This window comes from Periplaneta americana, chromosome 14, assembly GCF_040183065.1.
Source record: "Periplaneta americana isolate PAMFEO1 chromosome 14, P.americana_PAMFEO1_priV1, whole genome shotgun sequence".
NCBI lineage: Eukaryota > Metazoa > Arthropoda > Insecta > Blattodea > Blattidae > Periplaneta > Periplaneta americana.
The window spans coordinates 106,404,575-106,429,513 of NC_091130.1; the positions used below are offsets into that span (position 1 = coordinate 106,404,575).

Below are 24,939 nucleotides of genomic sequence, written 5' to 3' on the forward strand. Positions count from 1 at the left end.
ATAATATATTTAGATCATGTTTAATGTCTGTATTATTAAAGAGTTCTTGAGAAATCTTGATTGCTGCAGCATCACTTGAAGGAAATGACTGAATTACGTTCTTTACAGATTCGAAATTGTCACTATAATAAATGCATGCATTTAACCATGATCCCCAACAGGTAATGACAGAACATGGAGGAATAGGTACTTGAGAACACTATTGTTTGAACTGAAACACATTTGCTTTTGCAATAAGTCTGTCTACATCCAGAAATTGTGCTCTCACTTCTTCTGCCAGTCTATGACATGCATGTGCAAGACATGTAACGTGTATCATATTCAGATAACGTGTTTCAAGAAACTTAGCAGATTATTTTCTTCATATAGCTTGCAGCATCTATAACATGTAGTAACACTTTTCGAATTGCACACATGATGGCCATAGCAACACCATAGCACTATCAAAAAGTTCACATATGGTGGAATAATTAACCCTGTGTAACACTTCACTCATTAAGAGATAGGGTCTACAGCAACATTCCACACTAAGAGCAACTACAACCACATTTGCAATGTGACGTCCAACAGAGTCCATGCTTTGATCTATAGAAACCCAGATCTTCTCATTTTGTAATTTACACTTCACTTCATGCAGTCATTTCTCATATGCATGTTGCACATACTTCTTCCACAGTGTTGTTTCATTAGGAATTTGTCTTCCAATGTACTTTTCTAAAAGCCACGGAGTTCCGCGTTTTCTAATTTGTTCAATGGAATACTTGAAGCAATAAACGCATCACACATATCTTCGTAAAATGTTCGTTCAAGTAGTTGTGAAGGAGATTACTGCTGTACCTTGCTTAAATTCTGTTGTCTGTTACATGCGCGTTTATGCTTATTGCTATTTACCGTATATGCTTCTTAATGTCACATGCCATGTCGGCTGCCAATTTCACGTGACACAATTCACAAAACTGTTCATTATCATGGATGGAAAACACATTTTCTCCATTTTGACGAACATATTTCCTTAGTGCTTCTATCTTGCGTACTTTTGGTCTCGGCATTCTGAAGACATGTGTCGACTGCTTTTGACTGCATTGTACTAAGCTACACCGGCACTACTCCTATCTACAGAGTGATGCCTGCACAAGTCCTCTGTTCATAAACATTAGCTATACAACATCGCGCATTCCCCTGTAAGCAATACTTTCTCCGGGGTCTGATAATCACAAATAATTTCGTACTACTATTCTTTCTTTTTATCCTTCAAACTACATCACTCCAGTTTGAATTGTATAAATTCAAAACTAACCTGTGATGATTGTTCTTGCCATTCCTTTGCCACTTGTTCATCGGCTGCTGCCTGTTTCAGTTGCTGTTGTCGTATAGCAAGGTACTGTCTTTCCTCTTCTTCCTTTAATGTAGAAAAAGAAAACATCTCAAAAAATCATAACAAAGAATTTTAGACAGTTACTTGCGACATATAAACAAAACTTAAAATCAATACCACAGTTTTATTTATGGCTGCGGGATTGGAACCATTACAGAAAAAATAAAACATCGAATTAATGGTGTAGAAATGGATTATGTACAAGGCTGATACTATTAAGATTGGATAGGTCGAAATGTGGAGATCAGAAACTAAATGCATGTTGTAACCAAGAGCTTGAGATGGTTCTCTCAATATGGGAGAATGACATATGAGAGATGGCCAAGAAGGGTTGTGTATTGGTCACTGCCAGAATGCCAGAAAAAAGGAAGACCACGACTTATATGGAAAGGTTTCATAATAAGAAAATGCAGGGCCGTTTATTGGAAGAGGAACAGTGACAATAGATAGAATTGACGTTTGGGCATATCAATTAATCTCTAACAAGAGGAGAAAGCTGTAAAAGTGAAGTAAAGATATGAGTTCTAGGCTATACAGGGTGATTCACGAGGATTTACCGTCAGTTATAGAGCTTATTTCCAAAGACATTCTGAGAAAAAAATGTCATATAAACATGTGTCCTAATCTCAATGTTTTCAAAGTTACATTAATTTGAAGTTGTTAGTAAAATACCTTTTTTCTTTAGTTTTAAAGGTAAAACAATATTACAAATAGAGAAAGAACTATTCAGGAGTATCATTTCTTTAATTGGCTAGTGTTCTGAAGCTAGAAATGTGTTGTCAGTTGCTTTGTACAGATTTTGCTTTTCAATTTTTAACTAATAATGACATTTTCTTATGCACAAAAATTGTCACAAATCAAACAACTTTAGGAACTTGATTCTTTACAGTTTAATTATGCATCCTAATGTACAATCTTCAAGAATCTGCAAGAGTGGCGTGATTTGTAACAATTATTGTGATAAATGCGTAAGAAAAATGTAATGTCGTAGTTAAAAATCGAAAAAAAATTCTGTACGAAGCAACTATGGAATTCACAACACATTTCTAGCTTCAGAATACTAGCTATTTAAAGAAATGATACTCCTGAATAGTTCATTCTTTATCTGTAATATTCTTTTACCCTTAAAACTCGATTTCTTTTTATTTTAGTAGGTTATTTTATGACGCTTTATCAACAGCTTAGGTTATTTAGCATCTGAATGAGATGAAGGTGATAATGCCAGTGAAATGAGTCTGGGGTCCAGCACCGAAAGTTACCCAGCATTTGCTCATATTGGATTGGGGGAAAACCCTGGAAAAAAACTCAATCAGGTAACTTGCCCCAACCAGGAATTGAACCCGGACCACCTGGTTTTGCAGCCAGACACGCTAACCTCTACTCCACAGGTGTGGACACAAACTCAAGAAGAATGATATTTTACAAACAATTTCAAATTAGTGTAACTCTAAAAATATTGAGATTAGGACAAATGTTTATATGACATTTTTTGCTCAGAATGCCTTCGGAAATAAGCTCCATGGGGAATGGTAAATCCTCGTGAATGTTCATATTTGTGTTATTTCAATTTTGATTAGTGTCATTATCATTTCAGCTTGTATGACCTTGTGTTAGATATTTTAAAGCAGAAACCACTTCTCTCAGGAAAAATTTTGGCCTTCCTATTCTATTGTATTCTTCAAATCTCCTAATATTTCCCAGTGAAATATATTTTCTTCGGGCACACAGTGCTCCAAATAATCTCTTTGGAATCAACATTACTATAGCAGAAGCACTGAAGGAAATCTTTTTAAATGGAGGAGAAACCGCAAGTTTCCACAGTTAAGTAATGTATTGCTCATGGCTCCCTAATGTTTGTAGCCACGCCTCTTAGGTCTGCCCGGACCATCACGGTAGCTACAGCATGCGGCACAGTAGCATATTACATGTGCTGAAAACATTATCCTACGCCATTGCAGGGATCTTTACTGCTTATAATACTGGACTCTCTAATCGTGATTACCACTATCGCCATTATCTCTCATGGCGATTTCCGAAAATGTATGTACACACTAGATCACTCTTCGTTCAGTCTGGACAACTGCTGAATTACCATAGAGCAGCATTTCTCAAAGTATGTTGCCAACATTCCGTGAGCCCTGTATGATTTTAAATTTTAGTGGATACTACGAGTATAAAAATATATAAAAGTTACGAAAATATGAATCAATAATAACATGAAACCACCACCTATGATGATGATGATGATGATGATGATGATGATGATAATGATAATACGCGTAATAATAAAATTATTATTATTATTATCATTATTATTATTAAACATATAAAACGGAAAATAATACTTATTACTTTCATCACTGGATTCTCTGCATATGTATCACTAAAACACAATATCGAAACAGACAAAATGCAGAAGTAGAAATGAGACTACAATTTTTCGTCACAAAACTAGATTGCAGGCTTAAAAAGCAAACACATTCGTTCCACTGAACAGAATTATTGAAATACTAGCTTCACAATCTCGAGTAGAGACTGTAGTCTACCACTGGTGTTAGTGTTTAGTTACAGAAATTGATGAGAAGGACATAATTTGTTTTGTGAGGGGAACGCCTATACATTTGCTTGTCGATGGCTGATCTTGCTCCATAGCTGATGAAAGCAATTCTGAAAAGGCCAATGTGTTGAACGTGGAGCAGTAGGCTACTAACTGCAGATGCAGTTTACAGGATCGCCCACTCTTCTGCATCTCACCCCGCAAAGAAACAGCTCAGGAAGCGAGACACTGGCAGTAGTTGTTTTTTAAATAACTTAACAGTTCTTCAGTGAATGAAGTCCCTTTGTTCCTGACATTTCTATTGACACAGAAAAATAACACCCTTTCCTTTTAATTACTGCAGTTACATACACTACAGAAGCAGGAGCTAGAACATATGGGCAAAGAGTGACTGCTTTGGTTCGTTCTAATATTACAAAGTGTCTCAAATAAACGGACTTTTTTTAATTTGCTAAAAAAAATGTTTGCCGACAATTTTTAATCCTACATCTTGATTACACAACTTTTAACACTGTATCACTTCGGAATATGTATGGTAAGACTTTCCTGTGTTAAATTTCAACATACCTCGTTTACATGTTTCCACCTATTTATGGGTCATTTTCAGAACTGATTGTTGTTGGTCTTGGCGCCACTTATTCTGTTTCCTGTGAGGGTGTGTTCCTGTGATATAGTGTAGAGTCACAAGAGTGTGTGTGTTTTGAAGTTGAGTAGAACAATATAAAATATACAGACACACAAAAAACACACCTCAACGAAATTCTCAACACACAACTCAACTTCAAAACACACACTCTTTGACTCTACACTATACCACAGGAACACACCCTCACAGGAAACAGAACAAGTGGCGCCACGACCAACAACGACCAGTTCTGAAGATGACCCATAAATAGGTCGAAACATGTAAACGAGGTACGTTGAAATTTAACAAAGGAAAGTCTTACCATACATATTCCAAAATTTTTAATCGTCATTTGTTTAACAATACTATTTTTATATGCCATTAGCAGAAACAAGACAATGTTTGACAGCCATCTGTTTAATAATGCTACGCCAGAAACATGGATTGATGGAAGCAATAGCTGTTAAAACTTTTTATAAAAAGGTGATAGTGTGGCCGCTGCCCGAAGGGAATATTGGCGTTATTTTAATATCAGGAAAAAATGGTCCTGTTCCATCGGAACTTTTAATCAAATTAAGGGTGCAAAATCATGAAGCTATGCGAAGTGCCAACATGGTAAGCACATTCTTCATATGGTAACTTGCTAGATTCCCTACATGAAGACCATATTGGTTCCAGCAAGACAGGGTTACGTCACATTCAGCGAAAATTTCTACGAAAACAGTGTGCCAAATTTTCCACAACCACGTCACCTCCAGGAATGGTGACACTGATTGGCCCCACAGGTCCCCTGACTTAACTGCGTGTGATTATTTCCTATTGGAGCATCTGAAAAGCAAAGTATATGGAAGTTGGCCACACACCATTGAAGAGCTCAAGAATAACATCCATGTTGAAACTGAATCCACCCCTATTGTGATGTTGGAATGTGTCATGATTGATCTCCACCATAGGCTCTCTGAGTGTGAACATCATCAAGGTCGTCACCTGCCAGACATAATTTTCAAAACTTGAATGTGACAGGTTGTTACACAAATAGCAATATGTAATGTTACAATTCTTGTATTTCTGTTTTCTGTCTCATTATGCAACATGTTTATTTTGTTGTATTTAGAAAAGTCTGTTTATTTGAGACGCCTCATACTTCATTAACAGTTTTAAAATCAGAAAATACATGATATTTAACTTGTCTATATAATTCAAATTTCTGAAAAAATGTAATTTTTTCGTTTATCACAGAGGAGGCCCCAAAGACAAAATATTACAACCGTAAAACATCATAGGCAAAAACTAGTATTATTCCCAAAATCAGGACATTCGATTTGACCTTTATGACATAAAATATTCAGTGCTACAAACAAACTTACTGATACACAGCTGCAAACATATGGCACTTCAAAATACAGTATATAGTCAACCTAAAGGCACCCATGAGATGAGAAATGCTAGAGCGGGGATGGGCAAATGCGAGACATTCGCCAAAGCATATTGATACCACCTGCAGTACAAGAGGTTGTATTACACTAATGTCGTACTGAATGAATATAACGAAGCACATTGGCTTATTGAGTCATTATTGCACATATCTGTAGCTAGAGTGTAAAATGACGTTCTCTGCCCTTAGTATAACGCAGTGGTTCCCAAACTGTGCAATGCGGCACCCTGTGGCTGACTTACAGGGGCACTGAAAAAACATTCCAATATTTTCATTGAAATGATACTTAACAATACTTAGCCTACATGGTTTTAGAGTCAGACCATTGATGTGTTGATACGGTTATAGGAAGGACATCTACTGGACACTGTACAAACCACTGCTTTGCCTTTCAATATTATAGATTGGTGATGTCTAGGGGGCAGATGTTGATGACCTAGAAATCTACTTAAAATGATAATTAAAATGTCCTTAAACTAATGGAAAAATGACATGAAATTAAAAGAAAATGACATTTAAATATTATCCACCATACTCGCACCACAACTTCTTAAAAATTAGTCACCTTGTTTCAATGACTGCTCTGTAAATCTCGGAGAGAGGAGGCAAATTCTCGAAATTTGGCTAATATAAACGAACAGAACATGCAACAAAATGAAGGTTTTAAGAAAAAACTATATATTTTAATGAGGGTTTACACTGTGTTTCAATCAGGGGTAGTTCATGTCAGTGCCTTCATTCTCCGTTTCCTCCTACTTCTCCGCTTCACTTTTGTTACCAGATCTTCCAGATGAGGGAGTGTGAATGAAAAAACAAATTGTGGGCGCAGCATGCATTCTTGCAATCTTTGTGTTAAAAATACTGTCTACTATAGTAGACATATCTTCTGAACCATGTTGAGGACACAACGTCCTGTCCAGGACATGGTGAAAGTTTCCTTTCTTTCAAACATAAATTCTAAAGACACCCTTGTACCGACAAAAGAACAGTAGAGGTCGAAGTCCTCACTTAAACTAAGCTGCTGTCAAGCATTTTATATTACTTCCATTGTGTGAATGAAGGAATGGAATGAGGGATGGACTTCAGAGTTTGTTCCAAACTACAAAACTCAAACTTCACTGTTATTCACTTATTCAGTAGGTAATTACTACTGACCTATTTGGTTAGAAAATGATTTAACAGACCTATCAGTAAAGAAGAAAGTAAAATGCATTCTAAATGATCTAAAAGTTCTTCAAAGTATTAAAAATTACCAAAAAGTGCCGAAAAAATATTAAAATGATCTATTAGTTCAAAAACGTCAAAAAATGCAATATAAGAAATTACTTTTTTACGTTGATATTAATATAGAAAGAATTTCTCATACATTAATAGGCATCGTCCTAATGTGAAAATAAGAAGACTTTTCATCAACATCAGTCACCTAGTGATGTCAGAATTTTAATAGAATCTATTGAACTCTGGACTGTTTTCGTTACTGCAGTGAAGAAGACAGTTCCTTCTCTCCTGCCATGCAGATTTAATGTGAGTGTTGCTCAGTACATCAATGTGAATCTAGTATTTAGTGACTGGATTGTTACAGTTATTTAACGAATTGTTTCAGCAGTTGTTTTTGTATATAAAAATAGCCGTCTCCACAGCCTTGATTTATTGAAGGTATAACCAAATGAATGGTGGTATGATCAAGTAAACTTATTTTAACTTTTCTTATATTCCTAAAAATGGACAAGTTTTATTGAACATCAATAAGCATTGTAGGAGTGAAAGTAAAGAAAACACACCACAAACTAATGGTGTGAAAAAGCATAAAATGTGAAAAAGCATAAAATTTAATATTGTAAATATGACAATGGTTATTTGGATTTTGACTTTACATCGACAGAAGATGTCAAAATGAAGAGAGACAGCTGTATATACGCTGTGTATGAAGGTTTTGGCAACAGAGCGCATACTTCCAAGTAAACTACAATACCATTTAGAAACCAATTATTGAAACATGATTGGTAAACCTCGCAACTATTTTACTAGAAAGTTAAAAGAATTAAGACAACAGGAAGGTAGGTCTACTTTTTCTTAGCAAGTGTCCATATCAAGCAATGCCTTGCTAGCATCATACAAGGTTGCATACAGAGTAGCATAGTGTAAAAAGTCCCATACATCGTCGTGGAACAACTAGTTCTACTGGCTGCTATAGATATGACGAACATTATGATTGGTGGGTATGTGAGGAAACTGCCTTCCAAAGGTGCCTGCAGAATTCAGTACAATGATCGAGTAATTTCAGAAATAAATGAAAAGGAATGTGGGTTGCAGCTGGATGAGACCATGAGCAGTAATAAAGATGTACACTTGATTTGTTATGTGTAGTTCGTAGATGGTAATTTACTAAGGAGCAGATTTTTATGTGCTAAAAAGTTTAAATAATGTGACAGCTGGGAGTCGATCGTGCATCCCACAGAGGGCGGAGAGACGGGCGGCGCGGCGAGGAAGGTTGCGCGCGCATCTGGTGCATGGGCATTTGAGGTGTGGTACGAAGCAAAGGGGATGCAAAGCTGCAGGTGCTGCGCTGGCGAGGTGAAGGGGGGGGGGGGGGACGAAACCTCCCGAACAGAATCGTCCAGGAAAAGAAGCAGCGAGAACAGAAGTCTGTAGAAGTAGAAATTTTGAGTATCGTACTTTCTGGAAAGTGTGGTTTAACTAATAAAAAGTGAGCAGCCTTCGGAGAGAGCCAGTTGTTGTTGGTATTGGACAGCGAGTTCAGCAGCGCCCAGGAGTCTAGGGTTCGACACGCGAGTGAACTTGAGCAGCGTCCAGGCGGAAGCAACGCAGTTGGAAGTCTTGAGTTCGAGTGCAGTGGACTGTCTCCGGAAGTCTCGAGTTCGAGTGCAGTGGACTGTCTCTGGAAGTCTTGGGTTCGATATACTGTGAACTTGAGTGATTGAGCTGGAAGAACTAGCCAAGGCAAACGAACTGTGAACTGAGAGTTTTGTGTTGTAAATAGTGCTTTGTGAACATTAGTTGAGATTAGGAGTACATTGTTGTTCTCAATAATCCAAGTGAACTGTCATTGTCGTCTGTGGAGTGCAATAACGAATACTGTGTTGATGTGTGGAGTGAAATACTCATTGTTGACGTGAGTGTTTAAATTCAGAAATATAGAAAGCCATTATTGTTGTAGATGAAAGTTTCATTATTGCTTGAATTAAAAGTCACAATATATTTATTTTTATGTGCTAAAAATACAAAAATGTTGTTTAAATATGGCACAAATAGCTTACTTAGTTTGAAAAAAAAATGATACTAGATACTCACCAATCACACATAAGTATCTGTTGCTAATAGTTGTCCAATAATTGCAGAGAACAACAAAGATCATCTCCAAATTCTTCATCACAAATGCATGCCAATTATCTCTGAATAACGACTTATACTGTGAAAACAATTTGCCAAGCAACAATATATCAGTATTCACTTATCTTTATTGTGCCAGGGGATGCTCTCAACGGGGAGTTTTATCTCCACTTCCATGGTACCTGGTAGTTAATGTGACTGCTTGTCAGGCTCAATGAAAGTGGAGTGTATGCCCAATGTTATGCAGATGATATAGGCAAATTTCATTACACAATGTTGGGACTTCTTCAAAGCTCCCTTAAGACTGTAGACAGTTGGTGTCATGAGGTGGAACTGTCAGTCAATCCTGACAAGTGTGAACTTTGTTGTTTTACAAGAAAGAGAAAGGTGGATGGTTTGTTCGAGCTTCTGTTCTTTGGGAAGAAGTTGCATTGCTCCATGTCGGTCAAGTACTTAGAAGTTATTCTGGATTCTCAGTTGTCTTGGAGAAAGCATATTAAGTACAAGATGAATAAAGCCTGCAATTCTTCGTGGATTGTAGATCCTTTGTTAAGAGTTGGGGACTTGGGCCCAAAATAGTCTATTGACTCTAAATCTCTATCATTAAGCCTTCTATTGCCCTTGCATCTTTAGTATGGTGGTCTGGTGTGTTGACACAGGCCGCCAAAAATAAGCTAAATAAAATCCAATGCTTGGCGTGTTTGGGAATAACAGGGATGATGTGCATTACTCCATTTAGCTCCCTTCAGATGCTATTGGGTCTATCTCTTCTGGACTTAAAGTGGCTGTGCATTGGCTGGTCCTTTAAACATTCGTTGAAAGAGTATTTGGCAACCATAACTTCTTGCAATGGAGAGAGGTCATTCTCTGTCTACAAAAACTTATTGACTGACAAGCACAGGAACCTCACAGAAACTAATTCAGAAATGTTGTTAGTTGTTAACTGTACAAAAAAGTGAAGTAAAATAAGACATTTGGAACAAAAATGAAAGTGCATATTTTAATCTATTTTTCACTTGACTGTGCATGTTTCATAGTTTGATAATGCATAAATGCATGCATATTTTGGGATTTTATAGTGCATGAAATTCTCGTCTCTAGTCATTATACACAATTGTTTTTCCACCCAGGGAAAAGTGGATTCGTGGCCCAAGAGCTTCTAACCACGTCAAAAGCTTGTCTGGTATACGGATGGCTCCAAGACTGATGAGACCGGGGCTGGCATTCATGGGCACAAGACAGGGCTATCTTATTCTCTTGATTGTGTCACTACAGTGTTCCAGACCGAAATATTTGCTATTCTGGCCTTGCATACCATTGATTAGAAATGCTTTGATTCAAGGGCCAAATTTGTATCTGCTCTGATAGTCAGGCAGCTTTAAAGGCATTAAGAGCAATGAAAACAATGTCCAAATTGGTATGGTAATGTCAGAGGACACTGGATCTTCTCTGTTCCCAATGCCCTGTAACGCTGTGTTTGGGTACCAGAACATGCAGGGAGGTAACAAAATTGCCGATAGGTTGATGAGGGAGGGTACGGCAAATACTTCTATGGGACAAGAACCTGTCCTTGATATCACTCCACAGAGGGCCAGATGGAAAATCACGTAACGGATGATTCACCAGCATAGCACACTATGGAGAAATCTTATTAACACTAGGCAAGCTCAAACATCGATACAGGGTCCTAGCAGAAAGATCCGTAAGATACTCTTATCCTTTAACCCAGTGGGTCCCAACCTTTTTTGACTGAAGACACACTTCACTGAACGCCCATGATACCGCAGCACACTTATTTGTTTTTATTAATAACAATATAATTACAACAACCAGTGATTTTCTTGTGGAGGAAAAGGTGGTGGAACTCTGTGTAGAATATTTTATAGTGGACAGGGAGATGATTACTGTTCACTGCCGGGAATTTTGTCGTTTTTATTCTCCTATTCATCCAATTAAGACTTTCAAGGTCTAAGCAGAATTCAAAGAAAAATTAAATTAGAACATAGTTATTCACACATATTTCGCTTGCATGATGAAAAATGCAAGGAAAAGGTGCTGGCAGCATATTCCGTCAGAAAAAAAGCACTGATAACTTCTATGTAATGTCGACACATCCACTGTTGTCGATAGGTCAATGTTAACATGCAATCAAAAAAAAAGGCAGCCACTTGAGTAGAATTAGAAAAAAACAAACTATGTGTCAAAAACACCAATCTATCTATGCTGGATGTCCGATAAGAGATTTTATTGTCGTTTTCGAAAACTTCACCTATTTAAATTAATGTGAAGTCTGCACTTGGTGGGTTGCACAGAATTTCCCTATACGTGATTAACTGATTATGGTTCACAGGACATGTAAATCTTCAAGATGCAGCAATCTTTTCCCTTGTTTAGATTTCACTATTTTCATGCTAGAAAATGCAGATTCACTCAAGTATGATGTTGAGAACAGCAGTTCTAAATGTCTTTTTAGTTTATTCAGCACCATCGACTGATTTGACAAAACATTTCCGCATATAAGACACTCGGGAATTTGTTTATATTCATCTTCACGCCATGTAAAACTATATTGCAATTATTCATCACTATATTTACGAAATGCAGTACATTTATGTGAACCCTAAAGGGAATTTCCGCGCACATTTGAATAAGCACTGCTGCTATCTAATTCTAGCCCAGAGCTTGATTCAGATTGTCTTTTTCGAATTAAAAATTTGTCCATGATAAAATCTAAATAAAGCATTTTTCATAAATTAATCGCACTATAATCTTCTCAATAACTCTAACTAACCAATATGTTCTGACGATTCTAAACTCTATTTATTACTAAGTGGGAAGAGCATACGAATTACTAAGTATTGTTGCAAGTGTTCACGTTTCATTGGTAAAGTCTGTATCAAAATAAAATGTACCATATCACAGACTTCGTTGTAAATAAAAAAAAATGCGTTGTAAAGAGACTTTCTGGAAGACATAAAATTTATTTTTCAATTCCAAAATTTCACGACACACTCCATGGAGCTGCGCAACACACCAATGTCGCGACACAAAGGTTGGGAACCCCTGCAGTTTAACCATGCACAGCTTAAATATGTATTGGGCCTATTAACAGGACATAGCACTCTAAGGAAACACCTGCATGTGATGGGACTGACTACAAACCCCCCCCCCCACATGCTGGAAGAGAAGTGGAATTTTCTTACTAAGTAATATGCGATTCTGAGTCTTTGTCCTCAATCAGATATGTTCTCTTGGGCTTGAATAGATTGGGACCAGAGGATATAAGGAAAGCAGACCCGAAAGCAATCCTGGCCTTCAAAGAGGCTTCAGGACTTGGGTAAACTTTCTAGTTATCTGAGGCACAATGGGCCCACTTAAGTGGCCTATGTGCATGAGAACAAAAGCGCCCAACCCAGTTCACAAAAGCTATCAAAAATATAGCTTGACCCTATTTTATGAACGAAATTGTACAGGTTGCACCACAAACCTGAATATGAAACATAATGATGCTAAATCAACGTGATAGTAAATCAAACATTTCTTGTTATATTTCTACTTGCATTCTACAATAAATAACGAGTACATAGTGCTCAATTACAACAAATTGAAGATGCCCAAAGTAGCGAAAACATTAGTTGTTCTAACCAAATTTGAGTATAGAACTTTCTTGTAAAATAATTATAGAAGTATATGAATAAAAGATAAGTTGCATATCTGGCATTCAGGTAGAGCTCCCTGTGCAGCCAAGTGTTGTGTGCTGTTAGTAGGCCCACTACATCTTTAAGCTGTGAATGGAAAAACCGGGTTGGTATGGTTACAGTTCCTGGGTAGTTCAGTCGGTAGAGTGTTGGCACACTCAGCCAAAGGTATCAGGTTCGATACCCGACCCCAGAACAATTTTTCCCTTGAAATTATTCAAATCAGCTTCACAGGGATCTACACCTGAAAGCCAAATTTGCATAATACACATCACTGTTCATTAACAGAAAACCACAATTCAAGTCACACAGAGTTTGTGTGCACTCAAGTTGGATCTTTGACTGCCTGTCAGCCCATTTGAGATACGTAGATATAAAGGGAAAAATTGAGCCGGTGTTGATTATAGTTCTTGGGTACCTCAGTCAGTAGAGCATTGGCACGCCAAGCCAAAGGTCTCAGATGCGATATCCAGCCCCAGAACAATTTTTTCCCTTGAAATTATTCAAAAGATAAGTTAATGACAGAATATAATACAGTCAACTCCGGGTATAGTGAACCTCTGTGGACTCGCATATTTCATTCACTATATCCGAGGTTCACTAAGTCCGAAGTGTCTCTCCCTTAACATTAAATGACAGGATTGAATGAAATTATGAACAAGAAAATAAAATACTATACAGTAATTAACATTTTCATTTTTGTGGAATGGATTACACTGTATACTGTTATTCACAGTTGATTTACTTAAACTATGCTGTATACCCACGTCACTTATAATATTCGCCTTATCTTCCAAAGAAAAGTCCACACCTGTGGAGTAATGGTTAGTGCATCTGGCCGCGAAACCAGGTGGTCCGAGTTCGATTCCCAGTCGGGGCAAGTTATCTGGTTGAGGTTTTTCCAGGGGTTTTTTCTTAACCCAATATGAGCAAATGCTGGATAACTTTCAGTACTGGACCTGGACTCATTTCACCGGCATTATCACGTCCATCTCATTCAGATGCTAAATAACCTAAGATGTTGATAAAGTATCGTAAAATAACCTACTAAAACTAAAAATCCAAAGAAAACTCTTTATGCTTCGACATTTTTATTTAGCATATTCACTGTTCGAACACTAGAAACAGACTGATCAGGTAGAAAAGACAAATGCTGTTACGGTGTGACTGTATACACAGCCTTGAAATTTGTCAAGATACAACTCTTGTTTGTAACTTCAATTTTTAAGGTTCACTATAACCAAAGTGAGGGTTCATTATAAACACAAATATTAATGTACATTTTAATGTATGCGGGTTGGGACTGACGATTTAGGTTCACTACAGCCAAATGTTCACCATAACCGAGTTCACTATATCCAGAGTTGACTGTACATAGTTTTATAAATCTTCATGTAACTTATAGCAACCAAATATGTCAATTAAAACAACCAGTCCATTTGCCTTATTCTGTTTCTCATACTCCCCATCTTTTTGTTGTATTGCACATCATAGGACGCAACAATGATAAATGTATCTTAAACATTACTACGATTATAAAAATAGATTTCACTATTAAAGAATTCAAATTCTTCTACATGTAACATTTGTTAATAAAACTTCATATTTTCAAGATTTCTTTTAATTTCTTTAAATTTGTACACAACAATGAACAGAAACATGGTCTGCTTAACATCGATGTGAAGTGAGCATGATAAAACAATACGAGTGTTCATTTTTAGAATGCAGTCGTGAAGTGTAGGCCTATAGTGACAAACAGTACTGGTACAGTGTATAGTGAGGATCATGTAAGAGCAGTTCTTAAAAGGCTAATTTGGCAGTCCCCTCAGTGTTGCCAACTAATACCAGGTATCACCAAAGAGGGTAAAATCACAATGCCAGGTACAATAATAATAATAATAATAATAATAATAATAATAATAATAATATTATTATTATTATTATTAACAATAATGATGTCTTGCTTATTTGCTTATTTATTACATCTCATCTTTATGTTGAGAGGTGTTTTCTAAATGGTTTAATAATTTGTGAAAAAGTAGACCTATATTTTCCTCCTGGACCTCTCACACATTATGTTGGAAATTAGCAGATTAATATGATCTAATATTAAAATGTATTTTGTCTGACAACATGAATTTCATTGCTTTGACTAAACAGTTTACGATTCACGAGATTTAACCTAAAAATCTATTTTGTTTGATGACGTAAAATGATTAGGCTAGTACAAACTCTGAAAAACGAATGTCACTTCGAAATGTATGCTTAAGAATAGTTACTTACTCCTAATAATTTTGCTATTCTAATTATAATTGCTGTCTCCATCTGCATTTTATATCTATCACCCAAGTGCATGTACCATACCATATGTTATATTTATTTACACTCATGTGACTATAATCTTCAATTGTAACCACAACATACAAAATAACTATTAAGTATTAATATAATACTGATATTAATTAATTATTAGCACAGTCTACTATATACAGTCGCGAAGCTCAATATGTAGTAAAAATGCAAACATGGGTAGTTGCCCACCACTAGGATCGCTACTATCGCCTCATCATCGCAGATCTCTCGCCTAGCAGATGACAAACACTTTCGTTGTTGTGTTCTTTTGGAAAAATTAACACCTTCCTTCCATTATTGAAATATTAAATGCATGAAGTTAATTTATTATTTTAATGACGTATATTAAATTCCACCATAAACTCGAAGATACCTGCAAGAAATAAGTTAATATAATTTTTGTTTGTGCAAAACGAACTGAAATTTACTATAATAGCTTCACTCATTCAAGATTATAGCGATAATTAACTATGAAACCAATAAATATTAATTTGCATTTCCCTTTACAACAATAATAATGGAAATATGAATTAATGGAGTAACTTACGTGTACCGGTACTTGTAGTGTAAGCTTACGTAGTTAACAAAGTGGGATGAGGTTAAGCAATAATAATCACACCAGAATTGGAAATAAAACGTGATCAATGAATTTTATTGTAACGGACTTTTTCTACGTCTCTAGTAAAGCAACAAATAAAAATAACAACAAAATTAACAGCTATAATTAAAAACATGTCCTTTGAAAAAAAAAAAAGTAGGCCTAGGCAATAATAATCCCACCAGAATTGAAAATAAAACGTGATCAATAAATTTCATTAAAACAAACTTAATTTTTCTACGTCTTTAGTAAAATAACACATAAAAATAATAACAAAATTAATAGCTACAATTAAAAATATATCCTCTGAAAAAAAAAGTAGACCTAACCTTTATTTCTCTGGAAATTTAGCAGCCTAAGTGACAGAACTTTAACCAGTATCTAATGTCCTTTCGGTTAGACTGAAACATTTCATTGTGAAATTTAAGGATATAATGTATTCTAACAGTCACAAAGAACTTCAAAATTAAGAGTTTTGTTTCTGCACAGCATTCTTGTGGAAACCTAGGAACCTTTCTGAATCTTTCGGAAATCGGAAAAAGGATAACTCTGGCCTCTTTCTCTTACTGTTGCTACAATTTATAGCACTACAAACGTCTCCTCCTTGTCCCATATTATTATTCAAATTATTATATTTTAGCTATTAACATTTTCATTACAACCAATAACGAACATTTCACAAGCATCAATGTGAAATACGCAACGAGCTAGCACTCGATAGAAATACGACACAGTCCAAAGTCGACCATGGACAGTCTATTGTTTCTAGTTGCTAACCACTTGGAGCGCTTTATCACGAGATTTGCAAAAAAACACCCCAAGCTTCGCGACTGTATATAGTAGACTGTGTTATTAGTATATTCGAATTTCACTAGCTTCTAGTGTTCGGCTCAGAAACCTAGAACAATTTGAATTTTCAGAATTTGTACTGCCGACAACAGCTGTTCCTGCTGCCAACATAAGTTAGAAAATCACTATCAGTTGTAGTATTTCTCAGTATCGAAATTCGAAACGAAGTTGGCAAAAGAAAATTCAACCTTCAAACTAGAAAATCACCATAATCCTAGATCATATATGCAACAGATAACTCATCGCTATGTTAAAATCGACAGCACTTTGAAGAGAACAACTGCCAGGATCACCACCCGTCCACCATAAATGAACACGAGATGCCAGTACAGTCGCTAATGCAATTCAAATGGAAATTATGACGTGACTCCTTATGTAACAACTAGTTGTTAATGTCAAAGCCTATAAGGCCGACCTATCTGTTACGTATATGATCTAGGCCTTAATCCACTAGCATAATATATTATGTAGTAGTAGTAGTAGTGGTAGTAGTGGTAGTAGTAGTGGTAGTAGTAGTAGTAGTAGTAGTAGTAGTAGTAGTAGTAGTAGTAGTAGTAGCAGTAGTAGTAGTAGTAGTAGTATTAATAATAATAATAATAATAATAATAATCCATGGCACTACAGCCCATGAAGGGCCAAGACCTACCAACTGACTGCTGGCCTCATGGCCACATGCTGAAGCAGAGGTGGACGATCATCCAACCAGAAGGGAGGTATCATGTGGTTAGCACGATGAGCCTCCCAGCCGTTAGCATATGTAGTAATGGGGGAAAAATGGTTAGGTTTCAGCCTTAGGGTGTTAAGTAAGCTGATCCAGACAATAGTATACGATAAATATAGTTTCAGTTTATTCTGTGATTTCCAAAAAATGTTTGCAGTGCATAGTGAGTAATGGTTAATTTTTTAATTAAACTTCTACCTAGGGACAAAACAAAACCAGTATGTGGCGCTAATTAATGAGGATGATGCTGACAATGATGGGTCTAATAATGTTTCAAGTAACAAAATAGCAAGGGTAGAGCAAAAGTAAACTTTCCTCTTCCTGTAGTAAGAATATTTCCCAAAACCTGCATACTGATATTTCATGATCTCTTGATTTAAGTTCAAATTGTCGAAATGGGCCAGCTTAGCCGAAAGTAAACTAATTCCCAGTAAAATACAAATACAAATGTATTTGCATACTTAGCTTCTAGTCAAGTCATATGTAACTTATTTATTTATTTAATAATTTACACTTGAGCTACATTAGGCATTGCAGCCCAAAAGAGCAGAAGCTCGTGCTTGGGCGCAGTTCAGATCAGTTATACAAAATATTTATATCACAAAATTAAGAGGGTTCACTGAGCACAATAATATTAATAAATGGTAAAATACATACAGCATGTAATAATAGGGTCTATATACAAATAGAAAATACAAAATTACATGAATATTAGGGTATCAATTTTTAACTCAGTTTAAACAATTAAATAATTGATCTGATTTGTTTCTTAAGTCTATGTGTGTTAAGTGTACTTAGCTCAGGCTAAGCTCTAATTAATGCATTATATATTTTGAGTCCAAAATTTCTGCTGTGTTTTAATCCAGCAGTTGTGTGGCATTTGGGAGTATTTAGAAAGAAACTGTAGTTTTGTCTCATATGGTATTCATGAGGATCAAATTTAAATTTGTGTTTTTTATGGAAGCAAATCAGCAATGTTTGTTTATAAATTTGTTCTAGATTTGATACGCCAAATTCCTGAAAAATGAATTTTGTTGGGTAATCAAAAGATTTATATAGACAAATTTTGATAATTCTTTTTTGGAGCAAATTTAAAGGATGGAGAGTCGATTTTGCCATTCCTCCCCAACCTAATATACCATACTGAATTATTGATTGAAACAGAGCTAAGTACACAGTACGCAGAACATAAACAGGTAAATAAGAGCGTAGAATGGAAAATTTGTGGATTGTTTTACGCAATCTGTTACACATGAAGGAGATATGCTTGTCCCATTTTAAATGTTGGTCAATAATAACGCCTAAATATTTAACTTGTGAGGATATACTCAAAGCGTTACATGAACAAGTAGGTAGGTTACAATCATGTATTGTTATACTTCTATTACCCATTATTTATTTTTAGTTGCTCAAGGCCATGTGATGTTAATGAAAATGGTATTAATTTTGTTTTAGAAACATTCAAAGAAAGTAAGTGAGCATCCAGCCATTCTTTAATAATGTTAATACCATTGTTAGAATTTTGATAACTGTAAACAAAAGAAAAATTGAATGCCAATACCAATTTCGCACCAATAAAAGGGGGGAAAGTTGGGCTAAACTAGTGCTCAGTTAGTTCCTCGTACTCCACTTATACATCTACAAGTGTTTATAGCTCTCTCCTCAGTTATACTAACATAACTTTGGTGACATTACGAAAGTTTCAAGCTAACTTAGTGTATATCTTTGCATGTATGAATCTGTGACAGGTTAGGTTAATTTAGGCTTTTGTCATGCCTGTATATACAAATCTGTGCAGGATTTTCAAGCACTGAGCAAAGGCTGGTGATTTTTTTGTTTTGTGATGTTTTCAGTACTGGTCTGTAACAGTGGCGTGTGGTGATAAATAATCCTGGTGGTGCACAAATATTTATTATGATTATCATATTATTATTATTACACCCTATTATTATTATCATTATTATTATTATCATTATCATTATTTGTACTAACTACTCCATAACTATTAACATATGTTATATAGGTATAGATTTACATAATTTTGTTAGTCAAGAAATTGCAGTTAATTAGTTTCCTATGTAGGTCCATTAATAGCAAAGTAAAATGTTGAACTTCTATTGTAACACACCGTAAATAATATTGTTTTAGCTATATTGCATTTTATAACAAAGTTCATCATCAGCCTTAACTGCTAAAAAGTCAACGGCATTCTTTATTTCTTTGAAATCTCATCATGGCATACACGCAAAATGGCTTGAAGGACTTCGTTCTGTATAGTGTTTGATGTGTCCTTAAACACTTTTGCTGTTTCCAAATGTTCCTTAAGAGTGCGTCTAATTCAGAACTTTTAAATTGATGAGGTCAAGAAAAATACTAGCGTTTAAAGATGAGTCTCCGTCATCGTGACCTCTTAAAGCCAACTCAAAAGCTCCACAAAACCGCACGCACATATCTGTTCTTGGTAACTTTATCATTGTGAAGTTCAACAATCCAATATTAAATCCAATTGTGTCTGTATGTTTGTTTGAACCAATACTGCTACTTTAACATTATTGTTGATGTGTGCAGCTGAAGAATCGTGTTTTTTAATTCTTTCATTCATGTGATTCAAATCAATCATACCTGCAGAACGATAATCAAAATTATTTAGTTACTACGCACAGTCCTAAATTCAAACAGAAAAATAAATAAAATTCATAAAACGTACTTGTTTTTGTCAATAAATTATCGCCGTCGAACAATTGGCAAGCAAAACAAAATACAGCGTCTTTTATATTGTAGCCGCATATTGCTTTTTCGTAAGTCCGAATGTTCAATTTTCTTTTCTCTTCTCTATTACTATGCTTCGCCACTTGAAATTTTAATTCACGTGTAGGTGTACCCATCTTCTTTATTTTGATCTTTTCGTGTAAAGGTCTTACAGAAAATTACATATTTAAAAGATTTTGCACACTATTCATTGTAACATTTGTGATGTAACGATCTAACGACTACTGCAGACAGCTTGAGAACACATCTGAAAGTGCTCCTAACCCCTCTTATGCACATTGTATTGCCTCCCTACCATGCTCCAAAGCCTGCCAGTGAAACAGCACTACTGCGCATGCTCCAATGGAACAGTGTGCCGCAAGTGTCGAGCGGTAAACATAATTCCCAGGCGTCAACAAGACCAGTATACCATGCAGTGTTATTTTTACACAGTATTATAATAAAGAATTATGTTGTTCACATAGTCTACTGCAGCTCATTGATATAACTTTAAAAACGTGTTATTTGATGAGGTGGTGCACTGCTCCTGTGCTCCTTAAGAGAAATCGCCACTGGTCTGTAATAAGGTAGTGTAATAGTGGATTTTCACTTCTGAAACTAAGCAGTATGCAAATCTAGCTTTCAGATAAATCTCCCTGTGAACTAGACTTGAATAATTTCAAGGAAAAAATTGTTCCGGGGCCGGTATCGATTGATATATACGTTAGGATATAGGTACATTAACGAAAAACCACAATTTCAAGTTACACAGAGTTTGTGTGCACTCAATGTGAGTTTCTGGCATAGTTAGCCCACTCGAGGTCTGTGGATATAAACGAAAAATATGAGACAATGTCAGGTAAAGTTCCTAGGTAGCTCAGTCGGTAGAGCGTTGGTGCGCTCAGCCAAAGATACCAGGATCGAAACTCAGCCCCGAAACAATTTTTTCCCTTGAAATTAACTAAACAGTAGTTTCACTGAAAGTTGCCAGAGGAGAGGTGTGGGCAGGCAGGATCAATCACTCTGTCAAGGTGGAAGGAGGAGGTGGCTGTGAGTGGCAGTATACACATCTCATTTCCGTACGTTTCCTTACTGATCACAGAGAAAAGGCGAATTTTTGTAAGGTCAAAATCAGTGACAGGTTAGGTTAGTTTAGGCTTTTGGTATGCCTTGCATATACTCACAATTGTCTAAGAACGTCACTACCCACTCCAAATCTCTTTCTCTCCCACGCTATTGCGTATTGTCTTGAAAGGGGGAAGGGTCCTTGCTATCCGCCTTCCTTTGGTAACACTATTGTAAAGATTTACTCAAGATAAAATACTCATTAACATTGATTACATTGAATGGAAATGTATGAGTACCATGGCATTTGAACATGGAAACTCAAATGCTCATTTTTCATTATTAAGATACAAAGGATGATTGCAAGCTAAAAATGTATGTTGTGATACTCTCCGCCTTCCAGGCGCCCCAACCTCAGAAGTGGGTCACAACTAAGCCGCGGCCAGGAGAGAAGACCAGAAATGTCGAAAAGACAACCTGGTGGCATTGGATAAAAAAAAAAAATGTTGTGATACTGATAACCTAAAGAGTCAACATCCGACCGACATGACAGAGACAAACAGACATAGACCTATATATTAAAATATCTTATAAGATGTGCTCTTTATTGTGTTAGACAAAATATTGGTTTGAGAAGCCATAAGGTGTGTCTAAATAGTGAAATTGACTAAATGTCATTTGTCATGAAGAGCATAGTAACGAAGAAATCTTAGGGAATTAATTAAACTCCTCTGTCTTGAAAAGAAAACACTTACATCTTATCTTGAAGCTTGTCCCAAAATGCAAAATATTAAAAGACAATAAAAGATGATAAAGGTTTAGGGCAATTTCAGGACGTCTGATCCACTCCGCAAGTCTATTAGACACTTTAGAGAAACTATACTCTCTGCATTGGCTTTATTGAGAAAAGACAAACTGAAAATCGGTTCACAAAATGTAATATGCGAAATAAAAATGTAGAATACAACAGGCCTAACATTTCTTCTCTCGCCCCGCTACATTCCAGCACTAATATTTACTCAATATTTATACATACTACATTACCATCATCAAATCATAATAGGGGAGAGCCCCGATATTTTTTACTTACATTTGATATAAAGACTTTAAACTACAATTACTTTGTGCAATCGAACATATCATACATAATTACTTTTACCTGAATTTTGCGTATAAGCTCCTCACTGGCCAGACGCTCCGCTTCTTGCTTTTTCCTTGCTTCGTCTTCTATCTTTTGAATATGTAATTCATATTCTCTACGTATTTCGCCAGGATTACTGATGGAGTACGTTGATGTTTCACCAACAACACCTATAAATGTATTTACAAATTAATAAACTTCATCTCCATAAAAAAAAACCTTATAAATTTGATGATTTTCACTTCCAAAATCACTTGAACTTCTCATGCGTCAGTCTGACCATATTATAATTTAAAATATCAGTAAATACTACACTCTGAAAAAATAATTTACTTTTACGTTACAGAAGCCCAAACCTTCTTCTTACTGTGAGGTTATGTTTGACATGACAAAACCATATTTTATGTTCAAAATACAACAATAAACTTGTTATATACTATACGTACATTCCTCAACTCCGTCTTCTTCGCCGTTTAATTTTGCTCGGACTTGTTCAGGAAAACGTTTCTGTATGTATGACCATAATTCACTATTTACCAAGTTGTCATCTTTTTTGGCTGTCCTTAACCAACCACCTATACGTTTCCTGCACATAGGGCAAGTTAAACTCGTTTCTTCCATCGTTCTTTCGAAACACAGTAAACACAAAGCATGTCGGCATGGCATTAACACTGGTTCTATGAAAATTCCTCTACACACTGGACACATTACGTCCGATATCGTAATATTCTTCAACATATTTATTTCTTCGTTTAAACGCGTCGCCATTGTAAGCGCTAAACGCGCGAAACACGTTCCATCGAAAACCTGAAACTCGCGAACTCCTTATGAAAACGGAATTGTACAAAATGAAACAAGTTCATAAACATAAGGTTGGTTTCTGCAGCCAGTTTGTGATAGTTTGACAACTGCTTAAAAACTGTTCCAACTTCTGTTATTGCACATCATCAGCGATGATGATTGGCTTGAAATTAATTTCAAACCACTCCTGCCAGAGCCGGAGCCTTGGGTCGGCAACACAGTAAATTAGGCCTAACACTCATTTACATTGAAAATCGACATTACACTGCACAATTGAAAATTACGAATTAAAATGCGTGAAAACTACGCGGCCACAACACGCCGTCTGACCTATGCCGCCATTCATCGATGAATGATGATCCTGTGTCTCGAAAAATCGAAAAATCGAAGGAGAATTGGGAGGAAAATTTAAAAGGTACGCAAAACGCGTCCTTGCAAGGGGTTGGGGGCTGTACAAAACTAAATATGTGAGCTCCAAGCCTGTTGGCCACTAGTCTCACTCCGGGTTACGCTGCTCCCCTGAAGGAGCTCTAGAAAATTTTGAAGGGGAAGCCGAAATTGGACGTAACCTCTTAGGTACCACATACGCGAGGGGGGCTGAGATTGATGAAAATCGACATTAACACAAACACGTGCTTTTATATAAGACGGTAACAACTTGTGTCAGGTTTACTATGCTGCCATCTAGTTGGTACATAAGAAGTCACGTCATAACTCCCATTTGAATTGCATTAGCGACTGTGCTGCCATCTCGTATTCGTTTCCGGCGGACGGGTGGCGATCCTGGCGGTTGTTCTCCTCAAAGTAATACCGATTTTAACATAGGGATGAGTAATCTGTTGTATATGTGTCTCCTCAACCAACGAGTTAGAAAGAAATTTCTCACCCGACGTCCCTCGGATAAGTAGAGAACTCTGGGTAACCTACCAATCATTACAAAGTCATTACAGCGCGGTTCTAACGTTCACCACCAACGACGTCTGGCACTGGTCTATCCACGGACTCTGGTCTTGTTATTTGGTCCGCAAGACGTAGTATGACCGCAGTTTCGCATCCTATTATACAGTATGTCCCACTCGCTACCGAACCTGGAATTTATTTTAATAATTCCAGTACTAATGAAAATATTGCAATGAAATTTGAAGATGACTTACCTCATTCTGCGAGAAATGTGGTGACATCATAACAGATGTTGGAAGTGCCCGCCATTTGCATTCAGACAAGATTGAATTTGCAGGACCATATTATCACAGTCTACTATATACAGTCGCGAAGCTCAGTATGTAGTAAAAATGCAAACATGGGTAGTTGCCCACCACTAGGATCGCTACTATCGCCTCATCATCACAGATCTCTTCCAGAAGATGACAAAAATATGTTACACTTTCGTTGTCGTGTTCTTTTGGAAAAATTAACACCTTCCTTCCATTATTGAAATATTAAATGGATAAAGTTCATTTATTATTTTAATGAAATATATTAAATTCCACCATAAACTCGAAGATACCTGCAAGAAATAGGTTAATATTATTTTTGTTTGTGCAAAACGAACTGAAATTTATTATAATCGCTTCACTCATTCAAGAATATAGCGATAATGAACTATGAAGCCAATAAATATTA

The 24,939-nt window shown here is 36.2% G+C and overlaps 1 protein-coding gene across 2 annotated transcripts in view; it reads right to left on the bottom strand.

Moving 5' to 3' along the window:
- LOC138713612 (E3 ubiquitin-protein ligase RNF169-like) overlaps positions 1–23,340 on the bottom strand; it is a 35,519-nt gene extending 12,179 nt beyond the window's left edge. Inside the window, exons 1-3 of one of the 2 annotated variants that reach the window (XM_069845836.1) lie at positions 22,962–23,340; positions 22,534–22,685; positions 1,298–1,399 (exon numbers count right to left, since the gene is read on the bottom strand). In XM_069845836.1, coding sequence (XP_069701937.1) covers positions 1,298–1,399; positions 22,534–22,685; positions 22,962–23,283 — 576 coding nt within the window. In that variant the 5' untranslated portion in view covers positions 23,284–23,340. Of the gene's footprint in view, positions 1–1,297; positions 1,400–5,420; positions 5,535–22,533; positions 22,686–22,961 lie in introns of those variants that run through there. The other variant, XM_069845837.1, reaches the window with a different exon arrangement.
- Between the last annotated feature and the right edge of the window lie 1,599 nt (positions 23,341–24,939).